Here is a 19,676-nt window from a genome sequence, read left to right as displayed (position 1 = left end):
AATAATTCAATACTATAATTAAAATATTTAATGAAAATAATTTTTTTTTGTTAATCACCAAAAATACTATAATTTATATATTAAAATTTTTTTCTTTGTTAATTATCAAAAATTAATTAATATGATTAAGTTAGCTCAAGAATTATTTTTAGAACTTAGGTGGATTTGGCCATCAAATCTAGATTCCATTAATGAATATAAATTTGAGTTAGAGTTCGTAGGTTTGATCTTTCTATGTTTTGATTATCTTATCATTAAGTCATGTTGGACGAATTGATACATAAAAAAATATATTTAATATTTATCTTCAAAGACATTGAGGTAATTTTTATCTATTATATTATGCAAGCACACACCTAATTTAGTATTTGAAATCTTAATTTCTGAAATAATCTTCTGCATAGTTTTGAAAAAAAAAAAAACATTATAACCTTTTTACTTTGGTCAATTTAGTTTTTGAACATCTTTTTTTTTTTTTTGGGTTCAAATTCATTTATGAACTTTTTAAATTGTTTAATTCAAAAGTGAATTTGAAAAAAAAAAAACTAACATTTCAAATGTAAAATGGACCAAAAACTATGGCCATGCTCTTTTTATTGTTTTTAGATAGGTTTTAGTTTTCTAAAACACTTAAAACACGTTTACTTACCTATTTTCAAAAATACATTTTCTAAAACACACACAAAAAAAAAAAATAATAAAATTGTACACAAAACTCAAAATGCTGAAATATTGTTTTGATTATTTTCAGACAAAATAAGCTCTTCAAGTCCAAAATACAAAAAACACTCTATTTTTGTATCCTGGTTTGATTTTTCCTTCTCTCTTCTTTTCTTTCTTCTATTTGTTCTATTTTTTCTCATATTTAAGGCTCGAGCGTCGACTGCGCTCGCCATTGTCATCACTGCCGCGAGTTGTCGCCGATTGCCATCTCTCTTATTTTTCTATTTTTTTATTTTGGCTGTTCCTTTCGACCAGCAACCAACAACTAGTAACCCGAATTCGCCATGCTCTTGTTTCTCGACTAGCAACCTAGATTCATTGCTTTTGATCATATTTTCACTGTGAAAGTGATCATGATCTACAAAGAAATAAGTCTTTTAATCTGATCAGTAAATATTTTAAGCACAAATTCATAATATAAACGTATGTACGTGCAATTTGTATTTGACTGAAAGTTTAAGTTTAAATTTATAAAAATTCGACTGTTGGATCTTGCTGATTTTTGGATATGTTAATTGATGGGGATAAGAGTGTCAGGTGATTGTAGCTATAAAAATTAATTACCATTTTTTACAATAGAAAGGTAATGGATTTGTGGTTGTAAAAGTTAAAAATAAATCCTTGTTATTTTTTAAGATACCAAAGTGGGTAATGTCTTTTTGTTAAACTTGAAAGGTAACGAGTGCAATTTATCCTAAAATATATGGAAGATTTGGAAGGGTGCTATTGTCATAAAAACAAAAGCAAGGCACAGAACAACTGCCATAAACAAACAAAATACGGAAGATGCTCGTTTCATTTGCAATCATGAACTACCAAACAAAGCAAAATCATGAAAGTACCAGAATATCCTCCTTCCCAAATTCCGAAAGCCCCCTTCATATACACCGCTCCAAATTCAAAGGCGACTTGCAAAACTCGATCACAGAGAAGCGGGCGGCAGCCACTTGCTGCGAATCGCAATCTCAGAGAACCCTCTGCTTGGTCGAATCGCCATCACTGGAATTCAAGGTACCATTCCCATCTCCTGTTCAGTTAGCTGCAGGGGCTTCTATTTCATGAAGGATTTAGTATTATGAATCGAAGATCACTGACTTTTATGTTTCCGATTTCAATTTCAGAAGATCTACTTCTTGTTTTCTTAAGTCTGGCCGACTCTTTTTGTGCCTTCTTTTTGTTTTCTTTCAGAGACGCAATATATAGATATATAATATTTCGTGTTACGTTTAGGATATGGCTGTAATTTTCTCCTCAAATTTTGGTTCTTATCCTCTTATTTCTCTTTCTCTTCCTTTTTGAGAGTATGAGTTCTCCATATTTCGTATTCTTCTAGAGTTTTGATAATGTTTTCTGGGTTATCTACTTGTTTTATTTTCTATTTCAGTCTGATTAATAATACTTTTGTTGTTGTGTTTATGAACATTGGTTCCCATTGGTTTGCTATTGAAGGTGTGCATGCCCTGCCCTCTCCTGTCTTACGTATTTGTATCTTTGTTTTATTTTGTTTTTGTTGGGAGGGAGAGAGTTTCGGATCTTTGTCTAGTTTTTGATTGTTTCTTTAATGGTTGGAATCAAGACGTTTTTGTTTCTATTTCAACTTTGTTTTGTTTTTCGTAGTGAAATTACAATAATTTTTTTCTTGTTTGAATTCTCTCCTTAATGATTTAATTGGTCCTCCATCTCTCTTTTAAGGATGGAGATCACTAACCTTGTCGGTCATTTTGGAAGACCTTGAACTTAGGATTAGGTGCCAAGTATGGGACAGGACCCGGCCTCAGGTTCGATTTTGTGACCGTCTTGGCCACCCGCCCACCCCGAACCTTGAAAAGAAGGAAACAGTAACAATACAAAATATGTAACTTAAATGCCAAGTTCACCTTGAAATTGTAGATAACCTCAGAACAGAATGTGTTTATTGCCTAAAGTATTCTAACCGCTTCTCAGCACCACAAAACATTATAATTTTACCTATATAGGTAGCCCTATGGAGAAGGTGCTGAACTCTAGGATCAACCATTAGCTCACAGGGTCTTAGATCTGAATCCACTTAGTGCACTTAAGGCTCATTTACCACGAGTGGTTACAAGTGAAGACAGATTGCAGGGTTGGGTGCAACATGGGCTTGCCTTGGAGAGGTTTCTTGTCATGAAGAAGAAGAAAAGAAAATATATATAACATTCATTGACAAAGGCTGGGAAATAAAATAGGTTTTGCAGTAGCACTGAGACTGTACAGAACTTTACATATCTGTATATGTCTTGAGCTTAATGGACTTATTTATCACTTTGTCAATTCTATGTTCTTATTGGATCATTTTGGTAAGCATTATGTTTTCTATTCACAAAGGTTGCTATGACAATGTTGTTGCAGTGGCTTCATTTGGTTGAGGAAGTGTCTTTTTTTTTTTGAGCCTAGTTTATCTTATTCTTGTTTTATTCTTTATTTTTTTACTCCTTCCTTCCATTTTCTTTTTTTCTTTCTTTCCTTTTACCTTACTCTTTTTAGGAGTCATTCATATCTCTTTAAAGATGATATGTCTGATGGACCACCATCTATGGAAAAAAAATCCAGGAAATAGATCGAGTGTAAAATTGAACATTGAAGCATGGATGTGCATATTGCAAAAGATATTTCCTAGGTTCTGTGCTATTCTGAAATCTACCAGTTGTTGCAAACACTCACTAACTAGAAATTTAATATTAAAAATTTTCCTGCAATACACTGCAGCATCGATGATGGTCTTCCCCCTGTCACTCTTTTAAAAGTTCCCTTTTGTTGAAGGTTTATGCTTGCAAGTATCTATTCTCCTTTCTAAGTACCAAGTGCTACATGAGGTGCCTGTTGACAGAGTTATTGACATGCATAAGTGGCCTATGCTTTAAGTATACTTGTGTCAGATCCTAGATCTGACAGGGGAATTCTTTGCTATTTGAGAGAGAATTAGGAGTGAATTTGAGAGGGAAGGGTGAGAATTAGAGAATTGAGGGGGAAAATCCGAGAGAGAGGAGGGAAATGGACTGATTCAATATTAATTCCATGAGTTCAAATGGCTGGGTCAGTTCCTTTTATACTGCCTCAGCTTGGATTTGGTGCCAAAAACAGTTGCCAAATCTTCTAGAATCAATACAATAGTACAACTTGCATTACTGGAACATTCCTCTAGTAAGCTAATTTCCCTCTACAAAATAAAGGCATAGCAGCCTAAGTACGTGACAACTTCCCCCTCCTCCATCCATTTCTTGTCCTAAAGAAATGTGTAGTAAGCTAGTCGAGTTGGGAAACTACCTTAGTAGGTCTAGAAGGTATTCCGACACTTGAGTGAAGTGAGGACCATTTGACCAACACCTGGGTGATGGGAGCTCCTTGCCTTTAGATGATTGTTCTGTCTAGGATGGCAGTAGGTGTTACCAGATCTGCTTCTTCCCTGAGGTTAGGAGGAAGGGATGGGCTGGCCACTTGTGTCCCAACTCCTTTCTTGAGTAGGGAGATGTGGAATACCGGGTGTATTTGAGATCCCTCCGGTAATTGCAAGTGATAGGCCACTTGTCCTACCCTTGCAAGCACTGGGAGCACTGGGAAAGGTCCATAAAACTTGGGGCTCAACTTAGACACTGGCTGCCGAGAGAGAGCTCTGAGGTGTGGGTGGCTTAACTTCAAGTACACTTCCTCTCCTTCTGTAAATTCCCTTTCTCTATGCCTCCTATTTGCCATTTGTTTTATCCTATTTTGCGCCTTACCCAATTCCGTTTTCAGTAGTGTTAGGATGTCTTGTCTTTGTTGCATGTATGCCCCAACAACTGCCACTATAATCTATTCCCCCATAGCTAGTAGGAGGGCTGGTTTGTACTCGTATAAGGCTTCAAAGAGGGTCATCTTGATTAAGCTGTGGTGGCAGGAATTATACCACCATTGAGCTACGGATAACCACTTGTGCCACCCCTTTGGTTGTAGAAAACAAAGGCATCTTAGGTAAGATTTTAGGCACTAATTGACCTTCTCAGATTGCCCATTCGTCTCTGGATGGTAGGTAGTGGACATGTGCAACTTAGTGCCCATGGACCTTAGTAATTCCCTCCAAAACAAATTGATATTACCTTATCTTTGTCGGATACAATGGATTGTGGGACCCCATGCAACTTCACCACATTGTCTAAGAAAACTCTAGCAACATCCTGAGCTGTAAAGGGGTGGGATAAACCAAGGAAGTGATTGCATTTTGTAAATCGATTGACCACCACCAAAATATAGTCTCTTACCCTCAGACCTTGGTAACTCCTTAATGAAATCCATAGTCACATTAGTCCAAGCCTTCTCTGGAATGGCTAAGGGTTGCAGTAGTCTTGGTGGAGCTACTATCTCATGCTTACATCTCTTACAAACATCACAATTCATTACATATTCCATCACAAACTTCTTAAGTTGCGGCCAATAAAAGATTTGTTTAACCTTCCAATATGTGTTTTGTATACCGGAGTGCCCCCCCAGTGGGGATCCATGCAATGGCTGAAGAATTCAGTTCTTTAGTGTCTTACACTCCCCAATCACCAGCTTGCCCTTGTACCTCATCAACCCATTGGTTAGAACATAGCCCGACCTGTTATCTCCACTAATGCTAAGCTGCTCTAGTAGTTCCTTTGCCCATGTTCCTTTCTGATAACTCTCAGTCACTTCTTGGAACCAATCAGGAACTACTGTTGTGATAGCTTCCTTTCCAAGGTTCTTGCCCACGGGTGACAACACATTGTGTGTTCCACCCCTATTCAATAACCTCTGCTTCCTCATTAGTGCCTTTACTGTTAACTCATGTAATCTTACACTCTCTGTTGCGTGCTTGAGGGTTTTAGGTTGTACTACTTTCACCATTAGTCTCAACTCCTCATTTAAATCACTTATAAAGCCTAAAATGAAATAAGCTTCAATGAGGTAAGGGTTGTGGTTAAGCATTAATGCTTTAAGTTCTTCAAACCTACTTTGGTACTCCAACATTGATCTCCCTTGTCGGATCTTGTTGAATTCCGCCACAACACCCGTCATACCTTTGTCTCCAAACCTTTCACATAATTCTTTTGCAAATTCGGCCCACTGACACCCTTCATTCACCTTGGACCATCCCTAGTACCAATCATCTCTCGCATCTTTGAGGTAGGCTGTAGTCAAGGCCACCCTTTGTTGATCTGGGACCCCAGACCAATCAAACATCCTTTCATATTGCTTGATCCATCATCTGGGACTATTCCCATCAAACATGGGGATATCTAGTGTTAGCATAGGAAACTCGGGTGGTTATGCCCCCCAATTCCTTCTTGCCTCCATCCCACTACATTATCTCCTACTTCCATTGGATCATCTCCAATTTTGGATGTTCCAGGCCTCCTTTGATTCATCCCTTGTCTAGGAAGAATCGGATTAGAGCTCTCCTTAGGAGGAAAGTCAGGGTAAAGCCTTACCAAATTCTGCCGTGCAAACATTACCATGAACCCCTACAATTGCTCCTTGATATGAATTCCCACCTCTTCGCGGATTTGAGTGACTATTGCCCCATCCAGTTTCCAATCGATGGAAATAATTGTTTCATGGTTGCGGTTGGATTCGAACTCTAATTGATCCATTCTTGCTTGCAAATCGGTTACTGTAGAGCTGACTTGTTGCAGTTGTAGCTCCATGTTCTTCATTCGTGTTCCCTTAGCCATTTGCCTGAATTCATCGTGATCTGATCCGGCCTAGATTGGGCTCTGATACCAAATTGTCAAGTCTTAGAGATTTGACAAGGAATCCTTAAGAATTTCGTAGAGAATTAGAGAAAGAATCGGTTGGGAGAGAAGATAGAAATGAGAGACAAGAGACAATGAGAGAAAAAAAGAGAGAATAAGAGAATTTGAGAGAGAATTCCAGAATGATAACAGTTCATTGTATGCCTTTCATCGGGTGAGATCAGTTCATATTTATATTGATCTCCCTAGTCACGTGGGAGCTTTCCTGCCAAAAAACAAATAATCGACTAACCTCCCTCACGCCAGGCATGTGCACCTTGGCTATGCTTATGATGCCCCCCCACCCTTAGAAACCCCGACCGAGGCTCCAAGGGAGAAGTGTCAAGAAGAAATGGTACCTGCTTGAGTTATATGAGAACACATCATAATATTTAATAATTACATCAAGACTGTATACACAAAATTGGACGTCGTACTGTCACATACAACGGGCCATATACTTGAAGTTTTACAAAAGAAGATAAAACAGGGCCTACAAGGGCTATACATCCATGAGCTCAAGCACCATGACAAAAACCCTAAAGACCTTCTGTTTGGGACAGCTCTGTACACGCCTAGACACTAGACCCCACCTTGCTAGGCTCCCCATCTTCTTTAGTCTTGCCTCTCCCTAGAATGATGCAAAAACAAATGAGCTACAAAGCCCAACAAGTAATATAGAATAAAATGACAACAAGTGTTATAGGGTCCAACTATAAATGAAGACAACATCCCCACTCATGCATACATAAAGGGGTGAAATCAAGTCACCATGTCCATGTATGGAAAATAAGATGCAAGCTTCCATCATACCATTATAGCATAATCATAATAAGGGATCTGTGTCCCACATGAGTCCGGCCTTGTGGCCCATCTGAGTTGACATGAGTCCGGCTTTATAGCCTACTCGAGCTTTTGGTTTATCACCGTAGGAGATATCCCAACAGATTCCGTCCGCAGTGCACATTAAGTCACATATAATTCCTAAAACCATGCCATGCATAATAAAGACATCATGCTCCACACAACAACCTGTGCTTAAGACCTCTTGTAATGACATGTACAAGACAATTATACTCACATAATTATGATTGAAATGCATGGGGTATACACAAGGATAGGAACAACATGTTTCATAAAGGAGAGAAAAGGTTTCCAACATGTTTTGGGACTAAGAAGAAACCACTCAAAACTTGTCCAAATAATCCAAATTTGGTACCAAATCGAAGCTTATCGAGTCTAGTTTACAACACAACAAACAATTTGCAAATCGGATATCTACACAAAAAGTTATGGCCAAAACCATACAGGGTGCGTAGTTTGAGTTGCCTTGCGTTGAGTCAACTAGGGGCATGGCCCAGTCGACTCGGTAGAGAGCTTGCAAAACCATGGTTCTGATTAGTTGACTTTGGGGCCAAATTAGTCGACTGATGCCCAAAATAGTCGATTAATGACCAAATTAGTCAACTCCTAGAACCCAGAAACGCACACGGACGAAACAAAATCATCCCAAAACTTTCCATACACATTTCTAACCCAAAATACATCATTCCTTTGAAGATTATAGGGTGAAACAAACCTTATTTCACAACTCAAAAGAGACTAACGAGATTAAGCAATAGAAGAGAAAGATTTACAAACAACTCTACATAGCTCTTAATAAAGGCTCCTCTTGAAAAGATTAAGGGATTACACCAAAACCTAAGGATCAAAGGAAGAAGAGAGAGGTAAAACTTGCCTTAGTTTCTCTGTTTGACAATTCCCAGCCTTTTCTTGCCTTCAACACAACTTGTTAGCTGCCAAACATAGAGATTTCCATCTCTTCTCAGCCACAAAATAAGGAAGAACAAGATTCTAAGCTAAAGAAGTGGTAGAAGACAAGCTTCCTACCTTGAAACACCTCCTTGAACTCCCTAGCTGCCTCAAGAAGAAGAGAAGTGAGGAGAAGGAGACCTAGTGGCTGGAAGAAACTCCCCCGAAGCTCCACCGCCTTAAGAATGGCTTCTTCTTCAAGCTTGGCTCCCTTTTATACTTTCTCACCTTTTTGCTTTAATTTAAGCCCCAAATTTCTAGCTCATTCTATTTTCCTATTTCCCTTTATTTGGCATTTCATTTCCCTTAATTTAGAGACTAATTACCTTATTTTTCCACCTTGGCCCTTATTTTACTTGCTTGCTTCCCTTTTGACTTTGATTATTCAACCTCCCTTGCTTACTCTCTTGACTTGTCAACACTTCTACTTTGGCTCCTTGATCTTCCTTAATCCTTTAAGCCCTACCTCGCACACACCAAACTAATTCTCCAAGTTATTTTTCACATAATAAGTAATTCCTAGAACAATAACATAGCCATAATATACTTTCGGGGCATTACAATGCTACCCTCCCTTATTCTCGAATACAATTCATCAAGCAAGTACATAACACACTGGCACCTCACTCATGGCTCTCTTGAGTTGCTCAAACGTGTCCTTTGCCCTCTGATCCCATCTTTTTTCAACTATTCATTTAATGGTTTACTGTAAGAATGAATGGAAAACCATATATTTTTCATTATCATACAACCCTAGTTATAGGGTTGAGTATTTGCAACTTAGGAAAGTTTACAACAACACACTTTAAGAAAGTATCCTAAATTGGAATTAGGAAACTATTCAAAACAGAATTTAGAAACTTCTAAAAAACTCAACACTCTAGAAGCAGTCGTCCACGACTACTTTCTTCTCCTCTTTCTCTTGAATTTCACACGGGAATCAACACTCTCCCTCAAGCTGATAAATGAATATCAATAATTCCTAGCTTGCATACTAGGTCTTCAAATCTTCTAGTTGCCAGCTCTTTTGTTAGAAGATCAGCCACCTATTTCTCTGATGGAACATAGAGTATTTGCATCATACTTTTCTCAAGCTTCTCCTTTATAAAATGCCAGTCAATCTCAATGTGCTTAGTCCTGTCATGCCGCACAGGGTTATGAGTAATACGTATGGCTGATTGGTTATCACAAAATGTCAACGATTGGGAAGACTGATCTTGTCCTTATTCTTGGGCAAGATCAGATCAGCATTGATTGGCACTAATTTTTACTTGTTTCCTAAAACAGAGATTGTATATTCTAGATTTAGATTGTTGTATCTTTCCATTAGTTGTTGTATAAGTTTTCAAAACTAGATTTGGAAACTCTCTTATTTAGGTTCTTAGAAACTTCCTAATTTAGTAAGGAAGCTTTGTATATAATTTGATTCACTTGTCAAAGGGGAAAAAAGATTGAAACATTCTTTTCCACGTCTAGGTAATTCTTGTGCTGAACATTCTATACCTGTTGATGAACCTATTGAACACTTGCATGAAACAAAAACCTCTAAGTGCGATCTTGATTGGCCTATTGCACTTAGAAAGGGCACTAAAACTTGGACGAACATCCTTTACATCTATTTCTATCCTATTCCAGATTATCATCTCCACATAAAACCTTTTTGACCAGTCTTCATACCATTCCTATTCCCAAAACTTTTCCTGAAGCTATAAGGAATGAGAATTGGAAGAATACCATGGAAGTCGAGATGGCAGCCTTAGAAAGAATCAAGCTTGTGAGCTTGTTAAATTACCTAAAGGGAAACACCCGATGGGTTGCAAATGGGTCTATATCGTGAAATATAAGTCTGATGGGACATTGGACAGATATAAGGCAAGACTGGTGGCCAAGGGATACACTCAATTGTATGGGGTAGATTACCTAGATACCTTTGCACCAGTTGCAAAGTTGAATACAGTCAGGGTTATCTTATCCTTGGCTACTAATCTAGGATGGCCATTGTAGCAATATAATGTAAAAAATGCATTTTTGTATGGAGATTTAGAAGAAGAAGTTTATATGGACTTACCGCCAAGATATGGCCTAACCACTCGGAAGAATGTAGTGTGCAGACTGAAAAAAGCTCTATATGACCTAAAACAATCCCCAAGGGCCTAGTTTGGCTGGTTTACAAAAGTGATGCTCACCCTAGGGTATAGACAAAGTTAAGGGGACCATACCCATACCCTCTATTCATTCACCACTTAGCCACAGGGAGAGTGACAGTGTTAGTAGTGTATGTGGATGATATTGTCGTTATTGGAAATGATGAGGAAGGCAGGAATAAACTCAGAGAGTGTTTGATTAATGAGTTTGAAATAAAGGAATTGGGGAGATTGAAATGCTTCTTGGGCATAGAAGTAACACACTCAAAGGAGAGCATCTTTATTTCTCAGCAGAAATATATTGTGGACCTCCTAACCGAAACTGGTTGCTAGGTTGTAAGGCAACAGATACTCCAATTGAACCTAATTACAAGTTGGGAGAGGTTCCTTAAGATAGTTTGGTTGATAAGGGGTCCTATCAAAGGCCAGTGGGAAGGCTGATTTACCTAGCTCATACCTGGCTAGACATTGCATATGCAATAGGAGTGGTTAGCCAATTCATGCATAATCCTAAAGAAAATCACCTAAGGGCAATGTATAGGATATTGCATTACTTGACAGGGACACCCGAGAAAGGAATCATGTTCGAGGAAGAAGAATGCATGTCACTTGAGGCCTACATAGATGCAGATTATACAGGGTTCATAGTGAATAGGAGATCCACATCAGGCTATTGCACTTTCCTATGTGGAGGAGAAAAAAACAAAGTGTAGTGGCTTGGTCAAGTGTAGAAGCTGAATTCAGATCTATGGCTCTAGGAGTGTGTGTGTTACTTTGGTTGAAAATATTGCTTGATGATCTGAAAATCAAGTGGACAACACTTTTGAGACTCTATTGTGATAATAAATCAGTAATAAGTATTGCTCACAATCCAGTCCAACATGACATAACTAAGCATGTTGAATTGGATAGGCATTTTATTAAGGAAAAGTTAGATAGTAGCTTGATTTGTACTCCATACATCTCCTCTAATGATTAGCTTGCAGATATTTTAACTAAAGTGTTACCTGTAGTCGTGTGATGACATCCATTCTCAATCTTGAGGGAGAGTGTCAACGATTGGGAAGATTGATCTTGTCCTTATTCTCAGACAAGATCAGATCAGCATTGATTGACACTAATTATTACTTGTTTCCTAAAATAGTGATTGTATATTCTAGATTTAGATTGTTGTATCTTTCTATTATTAGCTGTATCTTTCCATTAGTTGTTATATCCTAAAGTTGTATAAGTTTCCAAAACCAGATTTGGAAACTCTCTTATTTAGGTTCTTAGAAACTTCCTAATTCAGTAAGGAAGCTTTGTATATAATTTGATTCACCCATCAAAGGGGAAAAAGAGATTGGAACATTCTTTTTTCATGTCCTCTTTGACCCAAAACAATCTAATTGGCTCATTAACATAAATTTTCAAAACTTCTAGAACAATTCTTAGCTATAGCAATTCACATAGACCAAGTGCCATAGCCTTGAATTCAACTTCAGCACTTGACCTTGTCACTATACCCTGCTTATTGCTTCGCCAAGAGACTTTGTTTCCACCTAGGAACACGCAATACCCAATAGTAGACCTTCTATTAATTAAAGATCCAATATAATCTGCATCTATATAGTCTTGAATATCCAAAGTATCTCCTAATTTGAATAAAATTCCTTTGCCTAGGGTTGTTTTTAAATAACACAAAATCCTTCTGACAGCCTGCATATTATCCTTAGTGGGACTATGCTTAAATTGGCTTACCAAGCTCACTGCATATGCAATATCCGTCCTGGTGTGTGACAAGTAGATCGATTGACCCACAAACTTTTGATATCTCCCTTTGTCCATCGGTGGATTGCTAGCATCTTCTCCCAATTTAGTATTAGGTTCCATTGGAGTGCAAACCTCTTTTCCTCCTAGTAGACCTGTTTGTTTTAGAAGATCCAGTATATACTTGCGTTGGGATAGGAAAATACTTGCTTTGGAGTAGGCCTCTTCTATTCTCAAGAAGTATTTGAGTGATCCCACGTCTTTGATTTCAAAATTTTGAGTTAGCTTGTTCCTTAGGACCTTCTGTTCTTCCATGTCATCAGTGTTCTAAAAGGCACTAGGTGCTAGTTGGGCAACAAGCTACCACCTAGAAAATTTAATATTTTTTAAATTTTTAATTTTTTTTCTTAATATATTCTTTCTTTCCCCCACCCCCTCAAATTTCAGCGCGTTCTCACTGCCCCCCCCCCCCCCAAAAAAAAAAAAATTTCATAGCACACTCTCTTTCAAACCTGCCTCCTTCGAGCACATCGTTGCCCTCGCCATTGCCAATCGGACCGTCTGCCTCCTCCGAGCACATTGCTGCCCCCCGCCATTGCCAATCGGACCGTCGCTGTGTGACCACAGGTAAGTTCGAAGGCTGTTCCAGTCCCTGTCCAGCGGCGGCGGCGATGACGGCGACAACGGAGTCGGGCAACCCAGGTCGATGCGGCGGCGGCGGCGGCTACGACGATCATCACTGATGGAGTCGGGTGAGAGGTCTCGAGCCCAAACCATGTTTGGGTGGCCAAGGCAACGAATCGCCGCCTTGGTCGCATCGGCCGCCTAGGAGCCGCCCGAGCCCGATTAATTGGGCCAGCGCCTAAGAGGCCGATTTGGAGGAAGTCGTAGCGGCCAGGGGCCGCCTAGCGCCTCTTCGCCGCCTAGGCCGCCTTTTAGAACATTGACCCCTGTGACAATAATGTCATCCACATAGACAGTCATCTTTCCCTCTAATGAGTGCTTAAAAAAGAGAGTATGATCCCCCCTGCTTTGATGATATCCCATATACTTTATGGCCTTGGAGTACCTATCAAACCAGGCTCTCAGGGATTGGTTGAGGCCATTGAGAGCCTTTTTCAGCTCGCACACTTTAGGAAAGTATCCTAAATTGGAATTAGGAAACTATCCAAAATAGAATTTAGAAATTTCTAAAAACCTTAAACACTCTAGAAGTAGCCATGGACAACTACTTTCTTCTCCTCTTTCTATTGAATTTGACATGGGAATCAACATTTATCGATCAACCCATAATTCTTTATAAATTTTTTCTAGTACGGCAGTATCCAGTAAGCCCCGAGAACCCCCTTAGTGCTCTGATGTTAATGGGCTTTGACCATGTTGTTATTACCTCAATTTTCTTAGGATCAGTGCCAACTCCTGCCTTGGATATAATATGTCCCAGGTACTCAATTTGAGTCTGTGTAAAGGCACACTTAGACCTTATGAGGTACAACCGGTTGAATTGCAGAACTTCAAAAGTAGTCCTAAGATGCTCAAGGTGTTGGTTGAAGGAGGAGTTATATATTAAGATGTCATCAAAAAAGACCATCACAAATTTTCCCAGATGCGTTTGTAAGGCCAAAAGGTATTACGGTAAATTCATAATGGCCACGGTGTGTTCTAAAAGTAGTTTGTGGAATGTCGGTTTGGTTCATTCTTATCTGATGGTAGTTTGACCGTAGGTCTAATTTAGAGAAGTTAGAGACATGTTTGAGTTCATTAAGCAAGTCTTCACTGATTGGTATTGGGAATTTATCCTTGATGGTAATGGCGTTTAGTTGTCTATAGTCAACATAAAGGCGCTATATGCCATCTTTCTTTTCAACTAAAAGGACGGGTGAAGCAAAAGGTCTATGGCTGAGCCTGATCACTAATTAGGACAACATGTCCCTAACCAGTCTTCCAATCTCTGTTTTAAGTTTGGGAGGGTATCTATAGGATCTGATATTGACTGGTTTAGTACTTGGTCGAAGGGGTATAGAGTGGTCCAATGGTTTCTCGGGTGGAAAAGACTTAGACTCTACAAAAAGGTCCTGATATTCAACCAATAATAGATCAAGTAAGGTTAGTTCATGTACCTTCCATGAAGCTTGAGGCTGCCTGTGTCTGGTTATTAAGCTTTTCTCTTCTAATTCTCCATAGGTTTCCCATTCCTCCTTGGTTTCAATAGAGAATAGCTGTGCCACTTGGGACATTTTTTTCTGGAATAGCTGCTGCAGCCTCTTTAATCAATTTGCGAGTCCCCATCTCCATATTCCCTTGGAGAACCACCCTTTTACCCTCTTTTTCAAGGGATACTTCCATCTTTTTAAAATCGAAACTGATTGGACTCACTCTGTTCATCCAATCCACCCCCATCACATGTGACATCACCTAAGTTTCAGGAGCCTCAAATCAGCTTCAAAAAGTTCTCCTTACATTTCCCAACAGAATCCCAAACAAGCAGACTCGCTTATCACCTTGTTCTCATTAGCCACAGTCATTGATAGTGGTTAAGTATTCGACAAATGGCACTTTATCTTCTTAGCAATCCCCTCATCCAATGAAACTGTGGGTACTCCCACTATTGATCAAAACCATCAGGGTGCTTTCTTGTACCCTACCTTCCACCTTAATTATCTTGCTACTATCCATTCCCTTGATGGCATGTAATGATATTGTGCCATTGTCTTCTTCCCCTAATTCTTCCAGGAATGCCAAGCCTTCCTCTTCATCCTCCTCTTCTCCTCCTAGCAGCAGTAACTGCTTCTTACGTTGATGCCCTGGTGAGTATTTATCACCATATTTAAAACACAAGCCCGCTTGTCTCCTCTATTCTATGAGTTGTCTCTTGGCTGTAAGGCTTGGGTAGATGATGGGGCTACTTGGTATCTAACTCCTGCTCCGGCCTTCAGGGGTTCCATCCCTTGTAACCTCGCACCATATTGTATTAACCCTTGAGTTCCTCCCTTACTTTGCCCCTTTGTTTTCTCATCAATGCCTCAATTGTCAATTCTTGCAAAAAGGCCCCTTCTGTCACCTCCTGCACTGTTTTTGGTTTTAACATCCTCACGGTTGATCTCAGCTAATCACTCAATCCCCCTATAAAACTAGATACAAAATACTCATCTGTCATGTAAGGGCTTCTGCTCAGCACCAGTGACTTCCAACTCCTCGAATTTCATTTGGTAGCCCAGCACTGTTCCTTCTCGTCTCAATTGATTAAGCTCCTCCACTATGTCCATCATGCCTTTTTCACCAAATCTCTCACACGGCCCCTTAGTAAAATCATCCCAATTATATGTCTCTTAACTTTAGACCACCCCTGGAACCACATGTCCCCAACATCATTGAGATAGGCCAATGCCAGGGCCACTCTCTGATTTTCTGCCACTTGGTGGATCCTAGACAACTTTTCACATTGTTTTATCCAGCATCGAGGCTTTTGTCCCTTGAATACAAGCAATTCAAGTTTCGGGATTGGGAAACCGCATTGGTGTGGAAGAGTTGGAATCTCATGCCTCTTTTCCAACATGAATTGCTGCAGTTGATTGTGCAACAAATTGCCTTGCTCTCGTGTCTCCTCCCTTATGTGCTCGCGCATATCCCCACGTGGCTTATCCATAACCACCTCCAACTTCCGGTCCACCACCAATTCAATCTTCTCCTCCATCATCTCCATGTGGTTCTAAATTTCCACCATCGATGCTGTCACTTGCTGTAATTGTGTCTCCATCTGCCTCATTCGGGTACCGTCAGCCATGGTCTGATCGTTTCAAGATCGCCAATTAGGAACTTGCTCTGATACCAGGATGTCAGATCCTAGATCTAATAGGGGAATTCTCTGCTATTTGAGAGAGAATTGGGTGGGAATTTGAGAGGGAAGGGTGAGAATCAGAGAATTGAGGGGGGAAATCCAAGAGAAGATAGAGAGAGAGAAATGGACTGATTCAATATTATTTCCATTAGTTCAAATGGCTGGGAATTTTAACTCATGCTTGGAACATTCCTCTAGTAAGCTAATTTCCCTCTAAAAAAATAAAGGCATAGCAGCCTAAGTAGGTGACAACTTGTTTCTGAAATATCATTATGCACCTTTATTTATGATGCCAAGCATATGAGTTAAAATTTTTACAAGTGTGTGCAGCTTATGTGGATATTGAACTCTTAGTTCGTTACTTTGTTATGCTGATATCAATTGCTATATTTTACTGATAAGCACCAAGTTAACACCCTTCTCTGGATGAAAAAGTAGCAAATAGGAGTAGAACTACATTGTTATGGTGCAGAATTAGGTTTCCTGAAGCTAGTTTTTGAACATAAACCGGATTGCATATGACTAGTGAAATTACATGAAGTTGAGGATAAGCTCTGTATCGAGTCTTGAGTAGTGAAATTACGTGAAGATGAGCTCACCATCATGTAAGTTTCTTTTCAGTTAAGTAACACCCTGTAAGTTTTTGAATATACTGACTCAATACACAGCACTTTCATCTTCATGTAACTTCAAATCCACTAGTGAAACTACATAGACTAGAGAGAATGATGAGAAAATAAACTCTCTCTCTCTCTCTCTCTCTCTATATATATATATATATATTCAAAGTTTAGTAGTTGGAGAATGATGATGTGCAACGTTCATATGACCAATTTTGAGGATTGGACACGATGTCATGGTTAACCTTTTCTTTTTTATCTCTTGTATAATTGGTGCCATATTTTAGATGGTGATATACATTATAATTTGCTTTTCAATTACACTATTGTGTCAGAAATGACTCATGGCAAAATAATCAACGCTGTTTTATTCAATGAAAATTATAACCTTTGATTTAGTTGTTATGGTACTTTTACTCTTCAGATGGAGCCACAGAATTCTAAAGATCATGGACATAGAATTGAAGTTTCTGCAGATATGCCTGCCGTGGAGAAGGGTTATGGTGGGAATAGGGTCTGCAGGGAAGTAACATGTGGATTCTCAGATGCAAAAGCCAGTTCCCAAGAAGCAAAAGAGCGTTCAGCATCAATGAGGAAACTCTGGATTGCAGTTGTGATGTGTATCATTTTTATGAGTGTAGAAGTTGCTGGAGGTATTAAGGCTAACAGCCTTGCAATTTTGACAGATGCAGCTCACTTATTATCAGATGTTGCAGCCTTTGCAATCTCCTTGTTCTCATTGTGGGCATCAGGATGGGAAGCAACTCCACGGCAGTCTTATGGATTTTTCAGAATTGAAATACTTGGGACATTGGTTTCTATTCAGATAATATGGCTTCTTACAGGGATCCTTGTTTATGAAGCCATTGCTAGACTCATCGGTGGGACAGGGGAAGTTCAGGGCCGCCTTATGTTTATTGTCTCTGCATTTGGCTTAGTGGTTAATGTCATTATGGCTTGTGTACTGGGTCCTGATCATAGTCACGGCCATGGTCATGGTCACGATCATGGACACTCTGGGCATGACCATGGGAAGGGTGCTCATCATGATCATGATCATGAGGAAACTGATCATAACATACACAGCCAGACAGTGAATATCGACATACATCACCATGATGAGGGTCATTCCAAGCAGCATATGGAACACCATCATATCCATCGCGAAGCAGATCTCTCACAGCCTCTGATTGACAGTTGTGCTAGAGAGAAGAAAGAAAGAAATATAAATGTGCAGGGAGCTTATCTTCATGTTCTGGGAGACTCGATCCAGAGTGTTGGCGTCATGATTGGCGGTGCAATTATCTGGATGAAACCCCAGTGGAAATGTATAGATCTGATATGCACACTAATTTTCTCCGTAATTGTGCTGTACACGACAATTAGGATGCTGCGGAACATTTTGGAGGTCCTGATGGAGAGCACGCCTAGAGAGATCGATGCAAGACAGCTTGAGAAAGGATTGTGTGAGATGGAAGAGGTAGTGGCCATCCATGAACTGCATATATGGGCAATTACTGTAGGGAAGGTTCTGTTAGCTTGCCATGTGAAAATCAAGCTGGATGCGGATGCTGACATGGTGTTAGACAAGGTCATAGACTATATAAGAAGGGAGTACAATATTAGTCACGTAACAATTCAGATCGAAAGAGAGTAGAATTCTGAACCGGGCAACGGCAACAACTATGCTTTCAGGTTCTGCCAGTCTGCAATGAATTGTTTGTACATGCTCCGTCTGTGATATTTGCTATACAACTAAATGTTGGATGGTAGTTTTATGCTATTATTTGCTTCTTTATTCCGAGTCTTTAATGAACACTTGCAAGCAATTCGTGAACCCAAGTGTGCTTTACGTTTTCGTTACAAGCATCTAAATGGCTTCAACTTGTCATTTGTAGTATTCAGTAACCTTACTCTGGGTGGTGCATTTGGCAAGGGAGAAGAAAACAATCTGTTCTCAAAGTCTTAGCGTCCAAACTATCCTCTTTTTCCTAAAAGATCCAATATGAAAGTCGAAAAAGTTGATTTCTTAGGGGAAAACGGTGGCAGTTGGCAATTTCAGATGATGTTGCCAACTTACTTAATCATTGCTTTGGGTACTAAAAATGGGGGGGTTTGGAGGCTAATCCGAAGAGATTTCTCAAGTGATATGATATCCCACCCAGCAAAAGGAGCAGAGCCCAATTGAATGGATAGGGTGTCTCTCTCATCAGATATTTAGTTTGGCTGGGCTGGGACCCTTGGCTTCATTTATTGGTTTCAATGCTTCTTGTTCGCATTCTCTATTATCAAACTAGGTTGGAACACTGGTCCCATCCCATGTGACATTTCTAATTAACTTTGACAAGTTAATTTTGATTTAGAAGTATATGACGTGTATGCCAAACTTCCATGCATACCCCGTTTTTCCATTGATTTTTCATGGATTTTAGAAATTTAATTGGAAGAGAAATATAAAAAAAAGCATTAAAAAAAATATTTGAGTTTTACCGGCAAGGTTTCGAAACTTGTGAGAAGGGATTTCAAAATTCGGCATTTGGAGTTGTTTGACCAAATTGGGGATTAGTTTGGAAACCGTACTTTTAGAAATTGAACAAAACCATTGTCAGGTCCTATGATTTGACAATGGTAATTTGGTACAATCACATAGAAAATAATTAGATTGAAGGGAAAGAACAAGAAGAATTGCAGAGGGATAGAAGGTACAGGAGAGCGAAAATTTAGAAAGTGAGGGAAAAGATTTTATCTCACAGTATAAAATCCCCATCCTTTTAGAATTGACCTTTTATAGGTAGTTTTAATGGCTGTAACAGCAATAGTAGCCATGTGCAAGTCTAACAGAATTACAAAAGAATGCAACTCAATTACAATTCTACTTGCCTAATGTCTTAGAGTCATGACAATTTTTCCCTCTCTTAAGAAATTTCTTGTTCCTAAAAAATTACAACAATTGAGCCACCTGAGGGAATTGTTTAAGTACTTGATTGACTTGAAAGCAATATTGAGCAATACTTGATTATTTTTACAAAGGGTTTTGTAC

At 39.2% G+C, this 19,676-nt stretch overlaps 1 protein-coding gene across 2 annotated transcripts; it reads left to right on the top strand.

Moving 5' to 3' along the window:
* Nucleotides 1–1,494: 1,494 nt before the first annotated feature.
* LOC127786878 (metal tolerance protein 1-like) lies at nucleotides 1,495–18,473 on the top strand. Of its 2 annotated transcripts, none has more exons than XM_052314590.1 (2): nucleotides 1,495–1,734; nucleotides 17,061–18,473. In XM_052314590.1, exons 1-2 carry the CDS (start codon nucleotides 1,510–1,512, stop codon nucleotides 18,291–18,293), a joined length of 1,458 nt encoding a protein of 485 aa, XP_052170550.1. In that variant the 5' UTR covers nucleotides 1,495–1,509; the 3' UTR covers nucleotides 18,294–18,473. The 2 variants fall into 2 exon arrangements, with proteins under 2 accessions (XP_052170550.1, XP_052170551.1); XM_052314591.1 differs by lacking the exon at nucleotides 1,495–1,734 and adding an exon at nucleotides 2,017–2,172.
* Nucleotides 18,474–19,676: the final 1,203 nt, after the last annotated feature.

This window comes from Diospyros lotus, chromosome 12 (genome assembly GCF_014633365.1).
Source record: "Diospyros lotus cultivar Yz01 chromosome 12, ASM1463336v1, whole genome shotgun sequence".
Taxonomy (NCBI): Eukaryota; Viridiplantae; Streptophyta; class Magnoliopsida; order Ericales; family Ebenaceae; genus Diospyros; species Diospyros lotus.
This window is presented reverse-complemented; position numbering and strand designations above follow the sequence as displayed.